General features: G+C 42.9%; 1 protein-coding gene across 1 annotated transcript in view; it reads left to right on the top strand.

The window, feature by feature from the left end:
* Window positions 1–26,508, top strand: part of LOC121659787 (sucrase-isomaltase, intestinal-like) — a 63,795-nt gene that overhangs the window by 17,599 nt on the left and 19,688 nt on the right. Inside the window, exons 7-15 of the mRNA XM_042018306.1 lie at window positions 344–456; window positions 10,457–10,582; window positions 11,573–11,704; window positions 17,282–17,395; window positions 17,506–17,622; window positions 17,704–17,788; window positions 21,247–21,364; window positions 24,603–24,771; window positions 25,331–25,447. Of these exons, the coding sequence (XP_041874240.1) occupies window positions 344–456; window positions 10,457–10,582; window positions 11,573–11,704; window positions 17,282–17,395; window positions 17,506–17,622; window positions 17,704–17,788; window positions 21,247–21,364; window positions 24,603–24,771; window positions 25,331–25,447 (1,091 nt within the window). The remainder of the gene's footprint in view (window positions 1–343; window positions 457–10,456; window positions 10,583–11,572; window positions 11,705–17,281; window positions 17,396–17,505; window positions 17,623–17,703; window positions 17,789–21,246; window positions 21,365–24,602; window positions 24,772–25,330; window positions 25,448–26,508) is intronic.

The raw sequence follows: 26,508 nt of genomic DNA, 5'->3' as shown, positions 1-26,508 counted from the left end.
AGGATAGGATAGGATAGGATAGGATAGGATAGGATAGGATAGGATAGGATAGGATATTTCAGTTGGAAGGGACATAAAACGTACTTATAGTACAACTGCCTGAACACTTCAAGGCTGACCCAAAGCTAAACATGTTGTTAAGGCATTGTCCAAATGCCTCTTAAACACTGACACATGCAGGGCATCGACAACATCTCTAGGAAGCCTGTTCCAGCATTTGGCCCCCCTCAGTAAAGAAATGCCTCCTAATGTTGAGTCTCATCCTCCCCTGATGCATTCTTGACCCATTCCCATGTACAGTGCAGAGCTGGTTTGTACTGAGAACCCTTTTTTTCCCTTTTAGATGTTACTCTGTCTCCAAACCCAGCTTTAACTTTCCGCACTATTGGAGGGATCCTCGACTTCTATCTCTTCATGGGACCAACTCCTGAAAACGTAGTTCAGCAATACACTGAGGTCAGTAGAAAAGTGCACATGGCACATGGAGCAGTGCCTTGTAACACAGTCCTGTCAGTATCTGGTAGTATCAACAGGTAGCGCAGCCAGAGCTTTGTCCTGATCCATTCGTGCAAAGCTGCAGCTTCAGATCCATGGGACAACTGGCGTATGCTCGAGCATCTGTGAACAGTCTGTCACAGGCTGGCTGGGTGTTCAGTGCACATCTCCAGCCTTTCCTGCAGTATGCCAGGATGGGATGCAGGAGTGCACTAAAGGGATGCAATGATTAGAAAGAAATCTGTCTGAGCTTACTCCTCTCTGGGCCGTCACAGCTTTACAGTCTTTGCTGTGTGACATGACTGCATTTTGACACTGTGGGCCAAGTAAACAAACTAGGCAGAGCACAGATGGAATGTTTGGGAGCTTTACATATGCTGGATTTCAGAGATGTTGAATGGACTTTAAAGTCTTCAAGCCTTTATTTGCCAATGGAATTGCTTGCTGTTTTTGGAGCCAAATTAGTTGTTTACTAATGAAAACCCATATAATTGCATTGGAGAGCATAGATGTATAACAATGCATTTACTGCTGTCTCAGAGAGTATAAATACTTGCTATGAATTGCCCAATGTTTTCCAGAGAGCTGAGAGTACACATGCAAATGGCTGTTTTGGAAGTGTACATGCAATTCTTATCTAGTGAGGTCTGCACAGAAAAAAGTAGCAGATAACATGTTTTTCCTGGTCACCAAATGATGCTTCAACTGTGCCTTTCCACAGAAAATTGCTACCTCAGACCCAAGCTGTGTAGATAAAGAAGTCAGTGTCAAACCTAAAGGGTATGGAGCAAAGCTGAGAAGGGGCATGTTACTGTGAGAAGGGGGTCACTGTGCAGACCCTGAGGATCAGGCTGCAACTGGAAGGCTGGGCAGGGTAGGGCATCCCAGAGCCAGGCACTCAGAGCTCACAGTGAGATGTGCGTGTGCTCTGCCTTCCCATGTGCCACCTATCAAAGGGGCCTGAGCTCTGATCTGCAGCAAACATTTTGTCTTTCTTGGCTTTCTAAAGCCTCCATATCCTATGCTTGCCTTCTTTTAAAGTGCCTGTATGGGAACAGAAATATTGTGGTTTAGAGTGAGGGAAAAAGAGGATTTAGCCCAGAAGGAAGGTATTGCTGGGTTCTGGTTTGGTGAAGGTATTGCTGGGTTCTGGTTTGGTGAAGGTATTGCTGGGTTCTGGTTTGGTGAAGGAAAGGGTAAGACTTGCTCATGCTGCTGTTTTGGGAAGGCTGGAGCTTCTGCAGGGTGGTGGGCTCTGCTAGACCTTCCTTTTCCAAGGAGAGGTTCAGGTGCTACCCCCCAGAGAGGTGGGAGGTTGACGGTGCCCCTCCATGTCCTGGAGCAGGAGCGACTGCTCTGTTGCTTGGAGGTTTCCAGCTCTCTCTGCACATTGTCCCCACCAGTTGCCTGTCATGATTTAACCCCAGCTGGCAACTCAGCCTCACACAGCCACTCGCTCACACCCCCTCAGTAGGGTGGGGGAGAGAATCCAAAGGGTAAAAGTGAGAAAATTCGTGGGTTGAGATAAGACAGTTTATTGGGTGAAGCAAAACTGTGCACGCAAGCAAGGCAAAACAAGGAATTCATTCACCACTTCCCAGGGGCAGGAGGGTGTTTAGCCACCTCCAGGAATCTGGGGAATGGTGGGACATGTGACAGTTACTGGGGAAGACAAATGCCATCACTCCAAATGTTCCTGCTCTCCCTTCCCCCAGATCTATATGCCGAGTATGAAGCCATATGATATGGAATATCCCTTGGGTCAGTTGGGCTCAGCTGTCCTGGCTGTGTCCCCTCCCAGCTCCTTATGTATCCCTAGCCGCCTCACTGGTGGTGTGGAGTAAGGGGTAAAGAAGGCCTTGACTCTGTGTAAGCACTGCTCAGCAAAATCAAAAATATCCCAGAATTATCATCACTATTTTCAGCACAAATCCAGAACACAGCCCCATACCAGGTACTATGAAGAAAATTAACTCTCTCCCAGCTCAAACTATCTCTGGTCCCAGTGCCACAGACCAGCAAGCAGGCTGGGGTTTTAACTTACACATGGGTAATAAAATAAGGGGGGAAGAAAAGGGGGGAGAGGGGAGGGAGAAGTAAAGCAACTCTCCCCCAGGCTGGAGCTTTGATCCCCCTTTCAAGGGAGTTAGTGCAGCAGTACGATGGAAATTAGAGCCACCCCTGTTTCTTTTCAAAGTCTTTCACTGGTGTTTGAAGGCAGCATTTCTGTAGCTTAGCAGGTGGTCAGCATCTGAAAATAAAATGAGAGAGTTCTCACTCCCCGGCTGATGGGTAGCAGCAGTTCACTTTCCACCCGTCTCTGGAAATGGAGCTGGAGCAAAGAAAACAAGGTAAAGGAGAGCAGTGGGCGTCTCCTAATGAGGAATGTCGCATGCCAGGACAAAAAAAATCCTGTTCTGTATTCTTTGAGCTTGTGCTCAGCTCTCTAGGGAATCTTAAAGAATGCATGTTAGTAATTTCAGTGTGAAATAATAACTTCTTCAGTAAACATCCTGAAATTCCAAGGTCAGAAGTGTTACAATTACCATATTATTAGTCTCTAGGGTAATAATTTGGCTTTTATGTACAAGATATGTGGGAAGGTGGTGAAGGAGACAGAAAAGACTTTCTTTTTCAATTGTATTTTCTGTCACACTGAGAGGACTTTCCCCGTGCAGTCATTGTCATGCTGTAGGGAAGGAGAAGGGGTAGAAAGGAGAAGTGTGACTGATGTCTGCAAGGCACTGCTCAGCAGCATAGCTTGGCTCTCTCAGCTGTTTGCATGGGTTCTCCTCCAGGAATTGGTGTTTTGGGAGCTCCTGGCTGCAGGGGCCCCTGGTGGGACCAGGCTGCACTGCTGCAGAGCTTAGCGAGGCACCTCCCTCCTGTGCAAGCATCTGCCACAATCACTGCTTTTTGCAGGGACCATGCATTGTATCTCTCCAGGATGGCCCCACTGGTGTGGCAGGGTGGCCAGGTGCTAGCTGGAGCACAGCTGGTGAGAACAAGGGATCTGTTTCCAGAGCAAAGTGCTTTATACCTTTCTCAAATGTTTTGTGCTGTGGCTTTCAGTGCCACGTCAATATCTGAGCCACCTCTCTGCCCCTTCTACACTTGTTTCTGTGGGATGTTTAGGAACCTAGCTCTGCTCTGTGCTTTCATGTCGCTCCCTCCAAACCAGTGAGTTAGGACAGCTTTGTAACAAAGCTCTTTATTTGGTCTCTGGAGTATGCAAGATTTCCCCACACACCTCTCCAGGTTGCCACCAGCACCCAGGGTGGACCATGGACTCTTGGCCAGAGCTGCTGGGTCCAGGCTATGCCAGGAACAGGGCTCCCTGTGTGGTGATCACATGATTATTGCAGCTGCCCGGCCAGAGCCACCAGGCTCTCTGCATCCATGGAGTGAGGACAGCAACAGCAAAAGCTGTGGTGGCCCTGGATGCCAGCCTGGCCCAGGATAATCTGCTCCAAGAGTGAGGCAGGGTGTTACTGTGGGGATTCTGTAACACAATGTATCAAATCAGGAGTCCCGTGGGAAAGAAACATATATGGACAGATTCTTGATAGCTGTTTCAGAGAGATGTTTATTTCTCCAGCCGCATGGCCGGAGCTCTGCTGAGGAACTTCTACAATCACCGGACCGAGGGTCCTTTGCCCACACAGGGGAGCACAAACCAACCAATGGGGAACGAGGCTGACCAGGGGAGACCCCCTGTCTGTCCCCCCAGGGCCCCTCTCCCAGGGGTACATGGCAGGGGGAAGGGACCCCGACAGCAGGGTGTGAGAAGGGAGCAGAGGGCTAAATGCTCGTACCACTGTCCCTCTGCTGTGCCTGGAGCAGAGGTGAGCTAAAGGTGATGCATCCTGCCAGTGGCAGCAGAGTGCTACAGCAGTGACAGCAGGTAGAGGGTATGTGCTGGGCATAGTCCCATGGGAAGGAGAAGCCTCCAGCCCGATTCTTCTGCTCCCTCCTGTCCCTGAGCCCAGCTGTGTGGGGCATTGCTCCTGCCCCATCTGAGATTGTCCTGTACAGCTCTCCATATATGACAGTGATCACATTTTTCTCCTACTGCAGAAGAGGTCTGGTGTGCAGAACAATTACGTAACACAAATCTCACTTCTAATGGCAAACACCTCAGTTTGCAGGAGGGTGAGAAAAAGCAGTAACAAGCTAAAGAGTTCAGGCACTGAGCTGAGCCTGGTGTTCCAGGCCAACATTGCCAAGACCACTGGTGGCCTTTCAGAACAGAACCAACAGTGCATAGCAGTGGTGTATGAGCTCCATAACAACACACTCAGGAATGTTAGGGTTCAACAAATAGATATTTAATAGCTCTTGGGTAGAGAGGAAGCCATTAATTTGTTATTTTATCACAAATTATCCAATAATAAGCTGTAAGTGAGCACACTGCTGTTACAATTCGGTTTAGACCTAAGAAAGCAAAGCAAGCTAAGTCTCTGAGCATAAACCAGAAAGAACTTAGAAGGTTCAAAATATCCCCAGAAATGAGATTAAAACCAAACTAGGTTAGATGTTGCCAAAAAATGGATGTATTTTATTTAATAGTATAAGAGGCAAAGAGAAGGGAAGAAAAAGAAGTATGCGTGGGGGGTGGGGGAACAGGGAGAGGTGACAGGGGTTAGATGGAAGCATATCACCCATCCGAGGGTCCCAATGACGTCTCATTGCTCCCCTCCATCTGGTGGTGAGGGTCCCCCGTCGCCACCGTGGCCACGCCGCTACATGCTGCCACATGCCACGCTGCCACACGCCACCACACGCCGAAGAGTACAGAATCCCATGGATTAATATACACTTTGGGTCAGGTGGGAATGCCCACGTGTCTCCCCTTGTCAAGCCCCCTGGCTTGACACTGTCCCTTGCAACACTGAGGGTCTGTTGCATCATCTCTGGTGCTCTGGTGCAGGGTCTGGGGACCCCTTTGAGGGGGGCCCCTGTGATGGGCCATGTCACCCCCTTCTGCTGTGGATAAGCTTCCCCCAGCCCGGTGAGGACCCCTCAGCTGGGTTCTGCACAGTGGAGGATGGGCAGTCACTACACCTCTGATCACAGGCTTTTCCAAGATACCCAGAGCCTCTCCTCCCTCCACCCCTTGGTTCAAGGGTCTGTTCGAGCCTGGCAGCTGATAGCTCTGGGGCTGTGGTCCTCATCTTGGAGGTGTTAAGCCTATGCTCAGTGAATGTCCCCAGCCCTGAGTTGTTACTTTATCTTATCTTCATCAGCGAGCAGTGTCAGGCCTCAGGGCCCCATTCAGGGTGTGGTAGTCTTCTCTTCAGCTTTTGTAATACAGTTTTAAAAGTCCTTAAAGAAAATGTTTAAGTCATAAAATATAATATTTCAGTCTCTGACAACTGCAAGTCTCCTAATTCTGTTTGGAGAGAAAATTGCTGGTTTGCTTCCTCCTTACAGAAGTGTGGGCTAGTTACAGGTGTAACGGACCTCAGGAGGTCTCTAGTCCATTCTCCTGTTGGAGAGGTAACATGGGGAACCTGCTTGTATCTCAATTTTATCACAGATGATTCAGTGAGAGTCTCGCAGCTGAATTCCCCAAGAAGAAATAAACAGCTGATAATTATTTTGTGCATCAAAGAACAAGGTTTGAAGACCTTGGCATTGAAAATCCTCACATTTTTTATATTCTTGAGGTTGTGAGCATCTTCTTTATGGTTTAGCAGCTGCAGGGCCTTTCTTCTTGCTCTCCTAAATCAAAGCTCAGCTTCTGTTAGTTTGAGTGAAGGTTACCCTTCTAAATGACTAGGTGACCATGTCACTCACCTGCCTGCCTTAAGTCATAGGGGATGAGCTGGATACAGATACCTGGGCCATAGGAGCACCTGCGGAATTTAGCCAGTGTGTGACTATACAGAAACACTATTTCTGTGTCTAAATCCAGAGCATTAACCCACTTGGGTTTTTGTGGTTTCCTCCTGTAACTCCTCTTTGAAGAAAGGGAGTTGAAGCAAATATCAAGCTTCAGAAATCATTTTGTGTGGCTAATTAGGGTGCAAGATTAGCAATCTGCATTGCTGGAGATCTCAGCTCCTTTTTGAGCAAAGGAAAGAGTATCTCTCTCCAGCCTCTGTGATATATAGGCATAACTCTGCAGCTGTCTCTCTCTCATCAAAATCTTTGGTCATAGTGTTAACAGAATAGGATCCCGATTTACTCTATAGAATTTATAACCTAGTTCATAGCATTGATGCTCATATTAGTGTTATTTGTCCAATAATCCAACACAGGGAAAATGAATACAGATCACCTGCTCCCTAGACACAGATTTTATCTGTTAGATATACTTGTTTCCACTGCACTTTGTTCTTACCACAAAATGCTTCCAGGGTACCCCCTGGATACATCAGCTCTCAAGTGCCTCCAAAGAAAGTGAAAAAAAAATACACATAATGCCAAGTTATGTAAGCATGGAAAAACTAACAGTGAATTTATTAAACAACAGGAGTTATTTAAGAAGCAAGTGCAGGAAGAAAAAATAGGACCTTTTTTTTTTTTTTTTACTGGTTCTGTACTACCATATCTTTGGGGGGTTTTCTTGTTTGTTTGTTTTTTCTCATTTTGGATACCCCATATGTTTGCTGTTTCTGCATTTTCCTCCCTCAGTTCCCCTGCCATACCCCATCTACCTTTTCTGATTCTATGGGAGTCAATTTTGCCAAGCAGGCTTTCTCTCGCTGCTGTACTTTGTGATCATTTGTATGCAGAATACAATCTATATGAATTAACTAGATCCTAAATATATATCAAATCCAGCTTGAGTTTTCAGGTTTGCAAAATTACATTCCTGCCTCTGCTGATCCATCTGTGAGTGGGTACCATATGTCAGTTACTTTATCAGGAAGCTTCGGGGGATCCATTAGAGAGAGTCCGCAGCATAATTAGAAAAAAGAACATTTGTTTTCCCAGCTGCCCTGTTTTCATCCTTCCTCTTCAAATGTTCTGCTGGTTTCAATTAAGCTCACCATAGATGCACCAGTCTGGTGAACCTTTTTAATTGCTTTAAAAACTTAATATCTTCCTTGCAAGGTGGATATTTTTCTGTTGGTTCAGCTGTAATCCCAAACTCCTCAAGGGATGCTGTCATAAAATACCATCTTGTTCTGTGGTCCACAGTGACACAGCACCATCCCGTAAGAGTGGGCAGCTGAACCTCAGCAAACCCCAGCACTGGGGATGTGCCCTTTTGGAAGGGCTCTGACTGACCCACCAGTGGCCACAGCTCCACCTCCAGCCCCACTGCTGTCCACTTGGATGCTTGATAGGACATTGGGGAAGAAGCAAACCCCCATCCAGCTCTTGAAATGCACTGTATTGGTGCTGTCCTGCACTGACTGTCCTCCCCAGCCAGGAGTTACCCAGGGTATCACAGAACCTGGAGCACAGCTGCTCAGCAGCTCCCACTGCCTCTGCCCAGGCTGGTCACCCCTTTCCCATTTCCCAGACTGCTTGGGAAGAGGCAGCAGATGCCATGCAGACATCCTGCCGGGGCACAAGGCTCTGCATTTATCTGCAAGATTGATATTTATCAGGCGGTTTTCCCTATTTCTCTTGTCCAAGATAAGAAGCCTGTGCATTTTATTTCATTAGGGACTTCTTTTGTTTTGGTCTGTTTTTTTAACCTTGTTTGTAGAGGTCATTCTCTGTTTATGGTAGAGAAAGCAAGGGCAAAATATGCATCTGCTTTAGGAGCACAAAATGGGGGTTCACAAAGCTCATCTTGCAGCCTTTGCTGGTCTAAAACAAGTTCTGCTGCCTCCTCAGATGAATTTATCCTTAACATGGTGGGTGTGGATGTGACAGAGAAAAAGCCTTCTTGCCCTGAGGCTTGCCATGCTGTGCTGGACACCTTGGTGCTGGCTCACAGGGTGTCTGGGAGATTGTCCTGCGCCATGACGCCCCATGCTCTCCACGGAAAACCCCGACAGAGCTTGAAAGATAGTCTGGATGATCAGGCATGTCCACACACGCTGGAAAAAAATTAATGACATATGCAAGGAGATGGAATAGCACCAGGGTAGTTATGACATGTGTCTGTCCATTGGCCTCCTCCTACATGGTAGGGACCACCTTGTCTGTTCAGGGCCTGTCCTGGCGAGGGCACAGCAGCGTGCAGTGGAAACTGAGTGCTTCTGTGGCAGGAACATGCTGCTGAGAGCTGCTCCCACTTCTTCTGAAGACCCCTCCAGCTGAATTGGAGGAGAAGGTGGTGTTGAGGAGGATCAGGAAAGTTAAGTCTGGTGGGATGGGACAAGTAGCAGGTGTACGGGGCAGCTGTGCTGATCAGCCAGAGCGTCCCTCCTGGAGAGACCCAAAGCATTAACCTCACCAGTTGTTCTGGCCTCCTCATGTTTTCACTTAGGTGAAACAGCAGCATCCCAATATGCAAAAGCACACTGTAGCCAAATTTGTAATTCTTAGGGCTTAGGTTTGACTGTGTATTCCCAAGCCTTTCTTCTTTGGAAGCAATTTACCCTGTGTGTTCCCCAGATCAGGGGCATTAAAACATCCTCGGCTTTTTTCTGCCTCTCTCCCACATGTGGTTTTCTGTCTGATGCGCTTTGTACATCCGTGTACTGATGCTCTAGCAAATGTGACGTATTTTAGAGCAATTTCAAGTTCAGCATTGCTTTCCCAGGTCAGACCCTTCCTGGAGAAAATCCCATAGGAGGGTGTGCCTTCATGCAATGCATCTCCGGAAAGCTTAGCAATGCAATAAGTACAGACTGCCAGAAATGCCTTGATTTATTTATTTAAAGTAGATGGGGTTTAGCTGCCAATATGCAAGTTTTGTTATTTTTCACTTCTAAGCATAATTACCTAAATATGGAGATCCACAAGGAAATAAGGGAGGAGCCATTTTTTAGCCAAAGGGGGACAGTAGCTGCAGCTGATTAATGAGTCATGGTGCTTACTAGCTACTAGATTTTCATGTATTGCCTGCAAAGGTGTTAAAAATACAAATCAAAGGTTAGTTTCGTTGGATGTAACTGAAGTAAGGATTTTGAGAGATGTCCCCCAGAAAACACTAGTGTGTACTAATGAGGCAAAGCCAGATTTCAGCTTACTTGCAGAACAGACACATCGTGATTGCCCACTGCTCATCCCAGGTTACCACAGCAGCTCTCACCAGGGGAAGCAGAGCAGGATGCCTTGCTTCCCTGTGCACTCAATTGAGTTTCCCCATGCCATTTACAGATGGATTATGTTCAGACAGTGGAAATCAAATATTTATAAAATCATATTTAACTCATTACCTTGTGTTTCAGTTGAGAATTTTGGGACCAAACAGTAACTGGCATTTAAGAGGGTTGTCAGTGCCTGGCAACACAAGGCTGTGGGCCAGCAATAACAGTAGTCAGCCATAAATAGCTGAATTTCATCAAGTTGGTGTGTAAATATGATTAAAACTTCAGAGAGCTCAAATAAACATCAGATGCTTGATGAGTTAGTCCAGCTGGACATGGCAAGAGAAGTTTGCAAAGCTTATGTTGCTGTGTGTCGTTGGAGACTTGCCCTCTCTTGTGCAAGGGGTTTGTGGGGTTGTTGTGGATCAGGTGGCATGAGGATCCATGCTGGATTTCTGATGGCATGCACCCTGTAAGTGAGGGTCCATGCTGCTGCAGAGGCTGAGACTGCATTTAACATCAGCCTGGCTTTTATGCACTGTGCCTTCTACTGGGGTGTTCTTAGAAGTGATGCTCAGTGTGGGTGTTGTTGGAGCCTCTCTGAAGAGCAAGGATCCACTAGGAGAAGTGCCAAGCATGTGCTGAGAACCACTTGGAGAGAGAAATGGGTATTTAACAGGGGTGTGATGCCTGTGCCCTGGTCTTTGTGCCTTAAATGATCTGGAAGCCTCTCCTGGTGTTCAGAATAACTTCTTTTCATCTCACCTCATGTGTTTCTGTATTCCTCATTCCTGCTGCAGGCCATTGGACGCCCACACATGCCAGCCTACTGGTCTCTGGGATTTCAGCTCTCCCGCTGGGGCTATGGCAGCCTTGATGTTCTGAAGGAAACTGTCAATCGCATGGAGCACCATGACATCCCATATGTAAGTATGGATTTTTCACTGTATATGCTAATCTTACACTCTGAAGTGAGGTGATTAAAATCATAATAGAGGAAAAATAATTATCTTACAAAGAGAATTGTAGAATAAAAGGACATCCATAATCTTATGTAGTGGGTTTGCATGTAATATCTTCATAATGCTTAAAAGAACATTGAAAGTGGGCTTTGAATGTGAAGTTTAAGAGCTGCTCTTGGCTGCATAGCAGCCAATTCTGGTGTGGATTTGCTGTTATGCAGTATGAGGTGCTAGCATTTTAAAAATAAATAATGGTACTACTGATGCAGATCACTGCAAAATAGTTGCTAAACTAGGATTTCTACATTTCTATGTAGTCCACTGCTAGGATTACAATTACAATCTCTTAGGTTTCATTACATACATTAGTGACTTTTTAGAAACACAGTTGCATACATTCTGATTTCTGTATCAAATACTTCAGTCATAGAATCATAGAATAGTTGGAGTTGGAAGAGACTTTTGAAGACCATCTAGTCCAACCCCCCTGCAATGAGCAGGAACATCTTCAACTAAATCAGGTTGCTCAGAGTCCCATCCAGCTTAATCTCAAATGTTTCTAGGGATAGGGCATTCACCACCTCTCTGGGCAACCACCTCATGGTAAAAAATTCCTTCCTTATATCTAGTCTGAATCTACCCTCCTTTAGTTTAAAACCATCACTCCTTGTCCTGTTGCTACAGACCCTACATAAAAAGTCTGACACCAACTTTCTTATAAGCCCCCTTTAGGTATTTAAAGGCTTCAATAAGTTCTCCTTGGGGCCTTCTCTTCTCCAGGTGGAACAGCCCCATCTGTCTCAGCCTGTTCTCATAGTAGAGGTGCTCCAGTCCTCTGATCACTTTTTGTGGCCCTCCTCTAGAGTTCCTCCAACAGATCCATGTCCTCTCTGTGATGACAACTCCAGAGCTGGATGAAGTATTAATGTAATCTTTTACTTTAAAAATGTTTAGGATGTCCAGCATTTTGACATTGACTACATGGAACGTCGCCTGGACTTCACCTATGATAAAGTGAATTTTGCTGGTCTGCCAGAGTTCATGAAAGATCTGAAGAAGAAAGGAAAGCACAATGTTGTGATTCTGGTAAATTAATGATGTTGCTAATTATTTCTCCATTTATAAGAACTATTCTTCATAGCAGTACCTAGGTGCTAACAGATGTATACTATTGTAGCAGATCTTCCATTTTCTCATTTGTTGAAAAGAGCTGAAGAACAATTTCTCACAGATTTAGTTTTTAAAAGTGTTGCCTTTATTTGATTTCTGTGTACCAGTACCATCTCTATACCAAAACATTCTCTGTCACTTTTCCCCCACTCAGTTATGAGAAATTTTGCCTCTGAACTGACATAGGATTGCTTTCATGCAATTCTTTCCCTGAAAATAAACAAATTAGTTTAATACACATACAAAAACAGCTGAATAGTGGAAAAAATCTATTCCTAATCACTCTGGAAACTACTAACTACAATTCATGTTGCCTTGTACTTACTTTTAATATAAATTAATATAAGAGATGATTACTTGTGTGCAAATTTGTGGAAAATGTATGTTGAACCTCTAAGTAAAATTTACGCATGGGCAAATGAATCAATTTGGATAGAAGTGAAAATTGGAGTTTTCCATCTTCCCCAGTAAATTTTTCCAACAAAATTTGCTGTTTCTCTCCAGCACTTCTCCATGCATGTCCTTGTGCCAAAATGACTCCGTCACAATAGCTAAGTGAGCGCCAGCAGTGGCAAGGAAACTGGAGACCAATTTAAGTGAAATTTAAATAAAGATATAAATAAATTAAGACATTAAATAAAACACATTGATAAATTCACAAGATCTTGCCCTCCAGGGTCCCCTGGCAGCTTAGAACTAGGAGGGCTGAACTCCCCAGAGCAGGCTGCAATTTGTTCTCCGTAACCACTGGGGACAGGATAAGAAGAAAAGCATTTTAAATTGCAGCAGGACAGATTTAAGGCAAACATTAGGGTAAAGCTGCCCGTCTGCAAGGTGAGCTGAGCAACAGGCAGCTGCTGGGGCCAGGGTCCTTCCCCAGGTGGGTGCTGTGGACAGGCCCAACAGATGCATCAGGGATGGCTCAGGCTGAGCTGATCTGCAGCCTCAGGGTAAGGAGAAGGAGACAATCCCACAGAGTTCCTCTCAGGACTTTTTGCTATAACTAGTTTTGTAATCTGTTTTCTACCTAAATGGTCAGTTTGTATCTTTCATTTGGGCACTACTGTTCTTACCTCCAACTGCCAATCTCTCACCCTTCTATTTTTTTTCTTGTTACACTGATTCAAAGAAGTGTATTCTCCCTCAGCCTTTTTTGCTAGGCTAAGACAAACACATTTACCTACATTGTATTGATGGCTCATGCTTCTAAGGAGACCAGGATTCAGTTAATCCAACTGAATCATGATGGATGGGTCACTAATGTTGGGACCCTTAGTCAATCCAGTCCTTTTAAAATAAGGGTCACGTTCCTCTTCTTGTCCTGGGGGTCCTGTCAAGGGCTTGTGGAGAGAGAGATTGAACAGCAGAGTCCTGAATTGTGCTCTTTCACTTGTGCTGGTGTATCTGGAGTCAAGATAAGCAAGAGCTACGGCAGCTTTCTCATCCAAAAATCACATTATCTTGTTAAATAGATAAAGGCAGAAGTGCCTCCCTGTCCTTATTTTTTCCTCACAGTTTGTTGTGAAGTTTAGAATATGACTGAGGATGATGGCCTAGTCAACACCACTGATAGCTATATCAGTGTTTTCTTTTTAATTGGGAGCTTTCTGATAGTTTCTTTAAAAGTACCTTTTATTATTTGCCTAATCTTTGCTTTGGTGTACTATAATTCCATTTACTACTAGGAATCTCAAACAAAACCACGCAGCCCAAGTGATCAATTTTATATTGATAATGGAAATAGCAGTCTATATAGTGACCACTGCTTGCTAGCAGTTTGCCCCTAAAGATACCTTCCCCTGAAGGTTCCATTTCTTCTGCAGCTGAGAGGCTCTGGGGTGCAGCAGTGAAATCAGTTTCCATAAGTAAAGGTTCAAGGCACAGAGTTTAAATAGTAACAAATTACTAAGTCACTTTGATGGAGATAAACTTTAAAACAAAAATAGACCCAAATTTACTGGATACATCATTGTAAATAACTAAGCAGTAGTGAGCACATGTGCTGTCAGGACTGATTGCTCTTTCTAACTGTTAGGCAGTTTAGAGTCTCTGTATCCTCAATACTACTCTAAAATTTATCTAATCTCTGAGAGCTGTAACATTAAATACCACATGCCTATTTATTGGTTTATCTCAAAGATAAAATACCAGGAGTTTGGGGTAGCTCTTCCTATGCACTCTTGCCTTTCATTAAATACATGGTAGTTGTCTCTTTTTCATCAATGTTGGGATGTCTCCAGTTATTTTGCACTTGCTACTGGGTATGAAGCTACAGGCAAGCAGTCATGGTTTAGTGGGTGAGCAACATTATCTTCTTACTTATGAGTTTAACTTCAACAGCTTTTTTAAAGCCCTTTCATTTTCTCAGATGGCACATTCTGCAGCAGTGCAGGGAGGTGTTGCTGCATAAATTCAGCTGTTAGACAGATGCAAGGAACATAGCAACTCTTAATTTGTATAATGAGCTAATGGGAATCCAGATAGGAAGCCTTTCTTTCAGCCTTCCCCTAACCTGTATCTAAGGACTGTCTTCTGCTCTAGTTATTTAGCCAACCTTGTGAAAAAAGAACAAAAGCTGAGCCAGTCTGCCCTTCATTATTTAAAAGTTAATGCGAAGTATAGGTTGCACCAGTACCAAAGTTTTCTATTTTCACTTTATTACAATTGCTGACATCTCTGTCAAAATCTGTCTGTTAGCATTCCTTAGTGATGTAAAGCATTCTCCTAAGTTGAGTTGGGAGCTGGAGCAGTGTGAAGGGTTTTATTCCCAAGTGATAGCAAAGCCAAACTAGCTGCAATCAAGGCAAGTGTGATCCAGTTGGATACTGAAAGAACAATTTTCTGTTTAGATTCCCTTTGGGTAGTGACAGTAATGGGTGAGTTCCCCAAATACAGCACATTGTTGCCTCCCTCATGATGATTTCAGGAAATGGGCTCTGACTGCAGCCACTTATTGTCATGGAAAACCTCTAGTAAATGGATTTGGGGAATGGGTTCCATCTACCTCATCTCAGACCACTTTGGTCACAAGTGAAGTGCAGATCCTGACAGCTATCAGTATTAACACTGGTAACCTGCCTGAGGATGGGACTCTGAACTCAGCTGTGCCACCATCACTGGGGTGGCTGGTGCCACACCAGCAGGAAGTCTGCTCCCTATGCTTGCATCCAATGCTGAGAGCCCTCCGTGACTATGGTCACCTTGAGAGTAGCATGGCTCCAGTAAGGGAGTAAAGTGCAGCCCTTTAGCACTTCTCTCTCCTGATCTCTTTCAGAGGCCACCTCTATTTGTGGGAAATTGTGACTTTGCCATCATTATTGCACTAAATAATGTGCATGTTTCAGCTGTGTCAGAACAAATATATTCTTTAGAAACAAAGAAGTTCTAAAGTAACAATGACTACACTGAAAAATTATAAGCACCTTTACTAAAGAGGATCTTTAATGAAAGACCTTGTATACCATCTATTAAATCATACTAAAAATAGAAACAGCTAGGAATGACATGAGTGGCAGAATACTTAGAAGTCAAGAGCAACATGCTCATGATTCAAAATAATGCTTGATATCTTTAATATTTTAAAGTCCAGTTCTGTGAGCTGTAGAGGCTAAAATTTCCGGAGATAAGTTTTTATGGATGTGCATCAAAATCTATGTTTGGGGCCACAGGTGGAAGTGCATCTGTCTGGGTATGTGCTGGGTGCTCCCCAGTCTTTAGGCAGTCAGTTGGAGTTCGGGATGCTCAGCACCTCCTCCCCAAGATGCTAAAAAGATGAGTTAGGCACAATTTAACAGGCTTGAAACTCCTTCCCCAAAAACAACCCTTGCATGCATGGAGAGGTTTTGTTCTCTTTAGGGCCATACTAAACCTGCATAATGTATTAGATTTATGCACTGGAATAACCTTTCAGCTGAAGGAAGCCGTACGTTTGGATTAGGAGTAGCTAATTAAGATGACTCTTTCTAGCCTTCAAGTCCCTTGAGAGACATCTTTACCTCAATTATAGGATAATTATTGCAGATGGACAGTTTTGTCTTTTTGCGAAGTTGGACTGTTGAACAAGCTAAAAAATGTAATGGACACTTACAGTCCTTATGGAGGTGGCACTAGAGCTGGATAGTTAAAGTTAAACGGAATTTCACACTTAAAGCAGGGATTTAGCTGTAGCTTTTGTTGTTGAGGCGTGGAAGAACATACTTCCCTCACCAGAGCTATAGTTATCAGAGGGCTTACAAGTAAATCAAGCAATTAATTCAGGCATTTAAATGAGCTTTGAAACAAGCCTTTAAAGCAACTTACCATTTGGGATCTGATATTTTTTTCTTCCTAAGATATTTATTAGTTAGACTTCTATCACATTTTGATTAAAGTTCACTTAAATTATTACACAAGTTATAACTGAATGGAAGAATTGTTTCAATAGTGTTTTTCTCTATTTTGTTTCATAACTGAAAGGTATTGTCTAAAGCAGAACGCGAGGAAGTAAGGTTTTCTAAGGAAAAAGTAGAGTTCCCTTCTAAAATGGCTGCAATCTTTATCTGTTCTAAAAGCCACAAAGCAGGTAACTGCTTCCAGTTAGGGTTGTATTGCGAAGTGCACTTATCTCCTTTAGGTTGCAGCTGACTGCTGAGCAGAGTTGCAGAGTATCTCTTCATTCACTGGCATCTCAAAGTATTCCTAACTTTATTAACTTTCCAGCATGCTGGGTGGGCCTCTATCATCCCCAGGAGCTGATCAGGCTCACTTTGGATGAGCTTGATGGCTACTGATGGCCATCCTGAGGCACACAAGTTGTTGGTGTCATTATCACTGGCAGCAGTGGGAGGTGGTGACCACCCCAAGCAGTGAAATGGGGCAGGAAGGACAAGCTGTGGGGTGCAAAATTCTGTGGTCTTGGTACCTGCGGAGAACGGAGGTGTAAGGCCCCACAGGCAGGTGTGAATTGGGTTACTCTGCATCTGACTGGCATAAAATACCCTTGTCCACCTTGATTTGGAATGGGGGGCTAACAGGGCCCTTTGGAGGTTGGATGTGCCCAACTTCAAGCCCCTTGAAAATTTTAGTTATTCCAGCATTGAGCTGTTGATACTGAGGCAGCTGGAATAACGATTGTCTTGGAGGAAACCCAGAGGGGCTCAAGTGTGGGAATGCATGGCACTGAGCTGCAGCGGAGACCTTGGTGGGGGGAGAGTAAAATCTAGTGCCTCTCTAAAATAATTTGAACATAGAAAGTCTCATAAAAAATAAACAAGAGGGTATTTAATAATTTCACATTGCTCTTGCCTTACAAAAGAAATACTCATGACATATCCTTAATGACTTTTTCTAAATTATTATGTGCTCTCAACTCTTATTAAATTTTAATGCTGTTTTCTTCCAATATTTTTGCAATCGGCGTTAAGAACATAATCCAAATTTTTCTAAAATATACAAATAGAAGAGTATTTGTCACCTCTGGGATTTCAATAAAGGAAATATGATTGCTGTTTTCAGGACCCTTTCATAACCAAGGATGAGGAGCCAGGCACTTACAGACCTTACGAACTCGGCCAGGAAATGGGAGTGTGGGTGAACAACTCTGATGGTGTAACTCCTGCTGTCGGGCAGGTGGGTTTTTTAATTTTGCGATGCATTTGGTCTAGTGCTGCTTCAAAACAATAAAGCAGCAGTGTAACAGAAATGAGACAATAACCAGGATTTACATATGTAACCCCTAGGCCTGGCCTCCTGGAGATTCTGTGTTTCCTGACTACACCAACCCTAGGACTGTGGAGTGGTGGACCCAGTTGTGTCTGGAGTTTAAGGATGTCCTTGACTACGATGGGATCTGGATTGTATGTCTCATTATATCTGCCCTCCCTTCTTTAAAAAAAAGAAAATGAAGATTTCCACATGTCTTACTCTCTTTATTAAAGGATATGAATGAACCATCCAATTTCATGAGAGGCCAGTATCCTGGATGTGCTGATAATGAAATCAATAATCCTCCTTACACTCCTAGTAAGTATAATAATATAATTTCATTGTCAATTTTTTGTTTGTTTGTTTCTTTGGTTTTCTTGTTTGTTTTGCTTTAAACCTTGATAGGCTATATTTTAGGGGGGGGGAAAATCCATTCTGTCATTTTCCATCTTTCCCTGCCTGTTCTGTATGTTCAGTTCAGTTACATATTTGTTCAAGACTCCAGTGGCTCAGCTTTGACGATTGGATCAAAAATAATCACTTTCCTCTGTCCAAGGGTCTGCCTTGTAACAGGACTAGAAAAATGAGCTTTCCTGCCATTCACTGAGCAACTGGTCCACATCAAAAAAAGGGCAAGATACGTACACTGTAACTCAGCTACAGACTTATGGAGGGAGTAACCCTTCTGCCTTTCCACTGCTAGTCTCAGAGATGGGCAGTCTCGGCTTCTCACAAACTATGACAAGGGAGATGGTATCTCCCTGGTGCCTTAGTTCAGTATATTTCCTTTTTCTTAGGAAAAAATTTTCACTGTGTTACTAGAAATGCGCTGAAAATAAGTTTTAAAATGTCTAAGCCTATGGGAGACTTACAGGAATGGGAAAACCTTTTCCAGTAGCTGAGTTAATAATATGTTCATTCTTCCCCAGGAAGCCATGAATACCTATGATTATTGCCAGTGGTCCTGGCAGTTAATCCAGCCAACATTTCCCCAGGAAAGCCCAGCTGCCTGAGCAGTGTTAATATGCAGCAGAAAGCTGACAGTGGAGTATTGGAAATGTCCCCTTTTTGCCTTCAGGCTTTCGTACTGTCATGAGAATTCAAAATGTTCTTTATTAAATTGCAATTTGGTTTTTTTTTTACTTTGAATGTAAGAGAAACATAAACATAACAAAATCATGACAAAATATTATAAAGGGATTGTAAATTTTTGAAAGCAGAAGCAGAGCTTTTAATGATGATTTTGGTGTTTGCTCTCTTTGTAAGGTAACCACTGCATACTGGCCCTGTGGGTCTTGACCAAAGCCCAGGAAATGATGAGAATTTCCACCTTTGCCTTAAATTACCTTCATTTTTTGTCAGTCTTCAAAAAAAAAAAAAAAAAAAAAAAGTGAGACACTGGGTAAAATGGCCAAAATGGCAGAGGTCCCTTTACATCACAAAGGACTGAGAGTGAACCCATGCAGTGGCTTCTGAGCCATGCAGCTGAGCTTTGTGAAGATTAGCATTGAAGTCTGAGGCACTAGAAAGGACTCAGACCTAGAGGCCTACATGACATGTAAGGACACTGAGAGATACTGAAGACAGGTGTGTTTTGAGCCCAGTTTCTCTGACTTGACTTAGGCACGTATGCCTCTATTTCTGCTTGTGACTCACAGTATTAGAATGATACCATGAAATCATAGAATGGTTTGTGTTGGAAGGGACCTTTGAGACCATGTTGTTCCAGCCCCCCTACCCTGGGAAGGGACACCAGGTTTCTTGAAACCCTATCCATCCTGGCCTTGAACACTTTCTGGGGATGGGCATCTACAACTTCTCTGGGCAGCCTGTTTCAGTGTTTCACCACCCTCACAGTAAAGAATTTCTTCCTTATGTCTAATATAAGCCAACTCTCTTGAAACAATTACTCCCTGTCCTATCACTCCATGCCCTTTTAAAAAGTCCCTCTTCAGGTTTATTGTAGGTGCCCTTTAGGTACCAGAAGGCTGCTCTAAGGTCTTCCCAGAGACCTCCCTGGTACTGGTCTCCCTTCTGCAGCCAGGAGTCCTAGGCATTACATTCCAAGTTGCAGGGAATCTGTTTTGAACCGGTGTTTAAGGGCTTTCTTTTCTATTTCACTTTATAGAATAGATGCATGTTTGTTGGGGTCCCTCCCCTGCCGTGTAGCCCTGGGAGAGGGGCCCTGAGGGCACAGACACGGGGTTTCCCTGCCCCTGCTCAGCCTCGTTCCCATGGGTTGGTTTGTGTTCCCTGCGTGGGCAGAAGGACCCTTGGTCCCGTGACTGGAACAGTTCCTCCGCTGAGCCCCGGCCATGCGGCTGGAGAAATAAACACCTCTGAAACATCTCTGAAACATCTAGCAAGAATCTGTCTGTCCATATATATTTCCTTTCCACGGGATTCCTGGTTTGATATATGCGTGTTGCAGTATCCCCACTGCAACACATGTTCTTAGCTGTCCAAGCCCTTGACTGGTGTAGGCATGAGATGTGACCTAAGCTGTTGAGTCCAACAAGGCATTAGGACTTTCCTGGGGTTAGCAGAGTTTTGGGAGCTCACTGTTGTCTGAGGTGATTTCATCTGTGCAAGTCCCAGTCTTAGAGCCTCAGGCATTTTGTCAATGTAGCCTTCAACCTCCTTATCTAAATTTTATAACCACATGTAACCATGGCTTGAACTTCTAAAACCAGATGTCCTTCAAATCAATTTTCTATAAAACACTTTATACTGAAGATTAATACGCAGTTGTAAAATAATCAGTATTGCTGAGGCAGAATACAAAATACTCAGAAAAAGAAGGAAGCATGAAACTATGATTCATGTGGTAGCATTTTCTCTCCTATCCCACCTTAAATTTATGGGGCTAATAATCAAGAGCCACTGGGACATTAAGTGTGACTTTCCTCAGAAGCTTAGTGTCTTCTTCAAAGACATAGCAGTCAAAGTTACTTGGAAATTGCCTATAAATTAAGTTATTTCTGATGTAGAGCACCCACACTTTGTGTCTAAAGATCCAAACACAAGGATTGTAGCTGTAGTGGCACAGCAGAGCAGAGAGGCTAGTGGGGTTTCAGGTACAGAGAAATTTTGATAATGAACTGCAACCATACAGGAAGTGCAATTAGGCAGTGAGATTGCTTGTTCATGGAGAAAAAGTTGCAATGGTGAATGCACCTAATTAAGCATGAAAAAAAGAATTTTTGAGAATTTACTTTCTTTTTATATTTTAAGAGAATTTTATAAGATGTATAAACATCTGACCTGTCCAATTCCTGCTGAATTTCGTGTGGCCTTTTCATGGTGGTTACCTGAAGAGGATAGAAATTTTTTTGCACCAAATGGGCTTTGCCAGCATCTCTTTGATATGGGATCAAAGACCAGGTAGCATCTGTGCAAAATTTTTGCTTTTAACTAAGATTTGTCATTGTGTGACATAATATGTAGGTGCATTCTTAATTCAGCAAAGCAGAAATTTTCTTTCTGACTATTACTTACTGAATACATGACATCTGTACAGATGTTTTGAATTATTGGACATAGAACTTGAAATTAATTATCATTGTTTACTCAGTCCTCTCCCCCTCTCCAAGGACAGGTGCCTGTCTGCAAGCATGTATTCGTGGCTATTTGCTAACCTTAAATCATTGCAGGTCCAGCGCTCCAGCTTTTCCTCTTCCCAAATCTTTTGGTGTTTTCACCCCTAAATGTGTAGAAATGTGAAGACATTTGAATTGTGATGTATATGATTTTGCAGTGTTTTGTGTCATTCTCAGGCATCTCTGATCGTTCCCTGGCAGAAAAGACACTGTGTCCTGACTCCAAGACTTACCTTGGAGACCATTACAACACACACTCTCTTTTTGGCTGGTCACAGACAGAACCAACTTTCAAGTAAGTTTTTAAAATATTTCTAATAAGATTTCAGGTGATTAAAATGCATTTTAAAAGCCACTGATGTTACCTGGGAAATCTGTAATAGTATTTAATAAGAAACAGACCCATGTTTCATTTTACTGTTTGCCATTTAGTAAGAAGTTTCAAGAAAAGAGAACCTTGGAACGAAGAACAGAATCCTTTCTAATTTTACTTTTCTCAGCTAAATCAGGATGTGTGTGTAGGGCCTAACTTTTCACCTCCTGCTTTTGTATATCTAGAGCAAGATGCTCGTGTGCTTGGTTAGACCTTCTCATGAGCAGCTGCAGCAGAAGCAGCCTTGTGTAGTGTCAGGGGAATTTGTCTGTCCCTTTGCTGTTGTGACAGAGGAGTTTCTGTCACTGTCAGTGGAGAATCCAAACTGTACAGGTCTGCCAGCTGCTTCTGGAGTTGCCTCTGGTTCCTGGCAGGCAGTGTTTTGCAGATTGGCTTGGGGCTCAGTTGGTTCAGGAGGGCAGAGCTGCATTGCAGCACAGTTGCTGTCAGCTACTGTAAAACTCATTTTGCAGCTGGGAAGCACTCAAGACCAGCTTACGCAGGCAGACTGTTGCTGTGCAAAGCTAGCTGTTGGATTAAATGAAATGGGCAAATCATGCCTTTTCCAGCAGGGCTTGAGTTAAAATGCAGGGAAATTTAATACCACAATGGAAGAGCCAAAGCAGGGGTTGACGTGTGGTCTGTTTCAGCACTTAGCACTCATTTTCAGAAGCTGGATTGTGATAGCATCCAGAGGACATGGTTAAGTGAGCCTAATTCTGGTGTTGATGTGTTTGTATTTTATTGCCAAATCCGGGGCAAGGGAAGCACTGAGAAAGAGCAGAAGTAGTTTGTCAGCTCTTATGGGCCTGGCTGAAGCACAGTTCTACTTTTGACAGAAAGAGCAGAAAGCCTCTGAACTCTGGACTTCTTACCATGGTTTTTGGGCCCCTATTCCCCAGCCTCTGAAGAGATCCTGCCAGCACTGCTCTCTCCACTGGAGTTTGTTCTCTGCACACTGGAGTCCACATAACTGTGTACTGTCTTGGTAGCACTGTGAATAGAGCCTTCAGATTTCCTGTCTTCTTGAGCTGTTTTTTTTAGCTTTACTCAAGCTTTGTGCCAGCAAAGCCAATTGCCTGAGACAAACCCTGTGAATTCAGGAGGAAAAGCTTTGTTTGCAGGCACACCTGCCGCAGCCCCTTCAGTGCCCACATTGTCCTGGCTGTGCTGCTCCAGACTAATGCCACTGGATCAGTTGCTGCTGCACAGCTCCTCACAGCCTTCCCCAAGGCTGGGAACCTTCCCCCTTCCTGAACCACTTGCTTCCAGGGCTCCTTACAAAACAAACTTACTTTGCTCGGCCAAATGTGGAGCAGACCGCCAAAAGTGTATGCAGAGGTTGATTTTGCTGCAAAGCTGGGAAACTTCAGTGTAGTATTTTTCCTACATACTCATTTGGGTTTCTCAAATACATTTCTTTTCAAGGCTGGTTGCATATCCTTTTTGCATTCACTCTTCACAAAGAATATATTAAATTAAATTACTGACAGGAATATTTAGCACCCAGCATCAAGTGCAGAATATTGGATGAAAATACATGACAACTTCATAATCATATAAAAAATCAATTCTAAGAATTATTCTGAGGCAGACAGAGAACAGGAAATGTGTCATCTGGCCTATGTCAAATGGTTTGAATTTGAATACATAAACTAGCAGCAATCAGTCTGTGCATAGCTTAATGCCAAGAGTTATTTGCACATGATATTCTGTAAATAATTTAAATCAACAAATACATTTGACAACATTAGGACCTGTTCTGAAATGGTTCGCAAAAAACTGAACTTATGCAATAAATTACTTGTTGCAAATTGTTTATGCAGCTCTGGATCATAGCTGAGTTGATCTGATATTGCCTTCATTAACACCTGTGTTTGCAAATAGAGCCAAAGAGAGCCAGAGGAGAGCACTCCTGCTACAGACATCCATGAAAGGCTCCAAAATAACTTTTATACAAAGCACACGGAGTCTTGTTCAGTTGTTGGCCCTACAGTGCACCTGCAAACCAGAACCAGCAGGTCCCTCGCAGTTCAAGAATTGCACCTCTTACTGCATATGGCCCCTAAGATTAATACATTCAGTCTTCCATGAAAGCTGTTGGGTTGGGGTTTTTTTTGCTTCAGAAGCAAGTGTTGAAGCACTTTAAAGTCTGTGTGCCATTACAGACCCAAGAGCAAACACTGGGCCATTATGAGTACAGGTGAAAGAACTCTTGATGAAATCTCATTAAGAAAAGGGAGAAGGAAGTAGATGGTGAACAACATGATTAATATTTCATGCTAGAATTTCCCAGAGAATCTAAATTGTGTTGCCCAAATCATATTAAAGCAGAGTTGAATTTGAGTTCCTGCAGTATAAAATAATGGAATTTATAATTATGTACAGAGAGGAGTCTATGCTGAGGAATTTTGTAATAGATTTGTTAGTAAGATATATTCCTTGATTTTCTGGTGATGCAGCAAAATGATTTTCAAAAAGCAAAGATAAATTCATTGTACTACTAATTCTTGAATGAAACCTCATATATTAAAAAAGACAGGAAACCAGAGGAAATACTACAAGGATGGGGTGGCATTTTGAATGATTACACATTTGTTTTCTATATTGATTATTTATTTTTTTATAAGATGTTTAGATATAATTTTGATATTTTTGTGTGGTTTTGGTTTTTTTGGTTTTTGTGTTTTGTTGGGCTTTTTTTGCTTTTAGTTCCAGGATGTTAGAACTTTATTTACCAATACAAATCTCTAACTAAATCCTGTGTTGAAAAAAATACCTGTTATATTGTTTTTTAGGAACTCACTGGACACTTAATTTAATGTACTAATATACAAAGGAAATTATGATTCAATTTTTCATTTTGAGACACTGCTGAGAATAAATTAAATGCAAATTATTATTTAGCAAGACGAAAAATACCTGAGACAAATTGTTTTGCGAATCGGATAGATTTTATTTTTTTTATTTTGGTCACTGTGTGAAACTTTCTTTTATTTGCAGTTCTGCAGCCACATTTTCATGTGAGTAGGGATCGCAATAATAATTGTTTCATGAATAATACCCTTTCAGATAAAATTGTGCCTGGATGCTGAGGCTGATGATAAGAGCTCTTGGTTACCATTGTTGTTTTTAATGATCTTGTTGCATTTCTTTGCAGTGTTGTCCAGCAGGCAACTGGAAAGCGGGCGTTTGTCTTGAGTCGGTCCACATTCGTTGGCAGTGGGAAGCACAGTGGACACTGGCTGGGTGACAACTTCTCTCAGTGGAAGGACCTGCGCCGGTCAGTCGTTGGAATCCTGGAATTCAACCTCTTTGGGATTCCCTATGTAAGTCTGGTGTCCTCTAGGCAGGTGCTGGCTCATACACAATATCACTTCAAATTAACTCAAATGTTTTCTGGAACAAGCCACTTGAGGTGGCCAGCAGTAACAGCCTCCACAGCGTAAGGAACTGCAAATTAAAAGGCTTCATGTCAGTCTTGGCTGCTGAAGGGAAACAAAAATAGCACTGCAAGCTTCAGGCTGACTTAATGTGTGCCATCCTAAACTGATCTCTTTGTATTATGTATTCTGTGATTAAGGCCCCTTGCAAAACCCCTAAGTCTGCAAGTTGGGAGGGAGAATTTTTAGAGATATTTGGAAATACAGTCAGAAGAATTTGGAAATACAGTCAGGTCTTCCACACTGAACTTAGTGCTCTAGGAGACAACACAACCTCAGTTGCAGAAAAATTTGTATCATTATGGAGCATTCTTATAAAGTAATTAAAAACACTTATTTCTTTACAAAAATTATTTTTGTTAGCAAATTTCTGTAGCCTCTCATTTTTGGGCCTCAGTCACAATCACAAACACTTACAAAACCCCAAAATTTTATTTTTCCTTAGATTGGTGCTGATATCTGTGGGTTTAACTACAACACTACCTACGAACTCTGCCTGCGCTGGATGCAGCTTGGCTCTTTCTATCCATTTTCCAGAAATCACAATGCAGAGGGAAACAGTGTAAGTAAACAAAATTACATAAAGCTGTAGCCTGTGATTACAGTTATGTGGACAGTGATTTGTATTACTTTCTCAGAAATTAACCTGCCATTCTTGCGTAAACTGGAGCAGTGGGTGAAAAGGAGTGCTGCACCGAGAGCAGGAATTACACAGTGAAATGTAAAATTTTCCCATCCATAATGTAAAGATAACATAGAAACACTGGTCTTCTCACTTTGTTGGTAAAATTAATCTGTTTCATCTTTTACCTACTGAAGGCCATGTTTTATTTAAGAGCAGTGAGTGTCAGTGTATCTTCCTACTCCCTTGATTGTTACAGTTTTTGTTTCAGTACATCTCTAATTATAATAAGTATTGCAGGGAGGGGAGAGAAATCATTAAACACCATCCTTGCTGTTTATAAGCAAGTTACAAACACGTGAGAATTCCAAGGAGAGGCACCAATAGCGACAGCATTATCAGCCAAGAGGCAACCAAGGCCAGAAGAGGCTAAAGAGCCCATGAGATGCATGAAAAAGTGCAGCCTTAGTCCAGATCCATGCCCTGGTTTCGACACCATAAAAGTCCTTTAAAAACCTGTTGCAAACAGAAAGAAGTATCAGGAGGTTTCTAGCTATGAAGTTTGAAGGTCTTGCAGCCTTTGTATTTATTCTGTGTTTATCTGCAACCGTGATGAATGGTTCTGCTTGTTCAGTAAATGTTTGGGTTTTTTTCCTTCCGCACACTGATCTGTGCAATGCTGGAGCTCAGGTTATTTGCTAACCTTCAGTGATTTGAAGTTGCATCATCAAAATGCTGCAACATTTACACTCCCAGAAAGACCTTTGTCTCCGCATGAGAGTATGATGGATGTTCAGCAATTGGGCAAATGCAGGAATAATAAACTGTAGTAGTATCATTAAGAGGGTCAACAATTAGCCTGTAGATCCCTGAGGTATTTCTTTGTAGGAGAACAAATGTCTGTGAGGTGTTAGCTGTTGCTAAATATTTTCAATTTGCCTCTCCACTAAAGTTAGAGGTCCATATATATATATATAGATATAAATAAATATATATTAAAA

Source organism: Corvus kubaryi, unplaced genomic scaffold (assembly GCF_017639235.1).
Source record: "Corvus kubaryi isolate FWS band 111438036 unplaced genomic scaffold, C.kubaryi_AGA036_p1.0 137, whole genome shotgun sequence".
Lineage (NCBI taxonomy): Eukaryota > Metazoa > Chordata > Aves > Passeriformes > Corvidae > Corvus > Corvus kubaryi.
The sequence above is the reverse complement of the archived record's forward strand: the minus strand, read 5'-3'. Positions and strand labels throughout refer to the sequence as shown.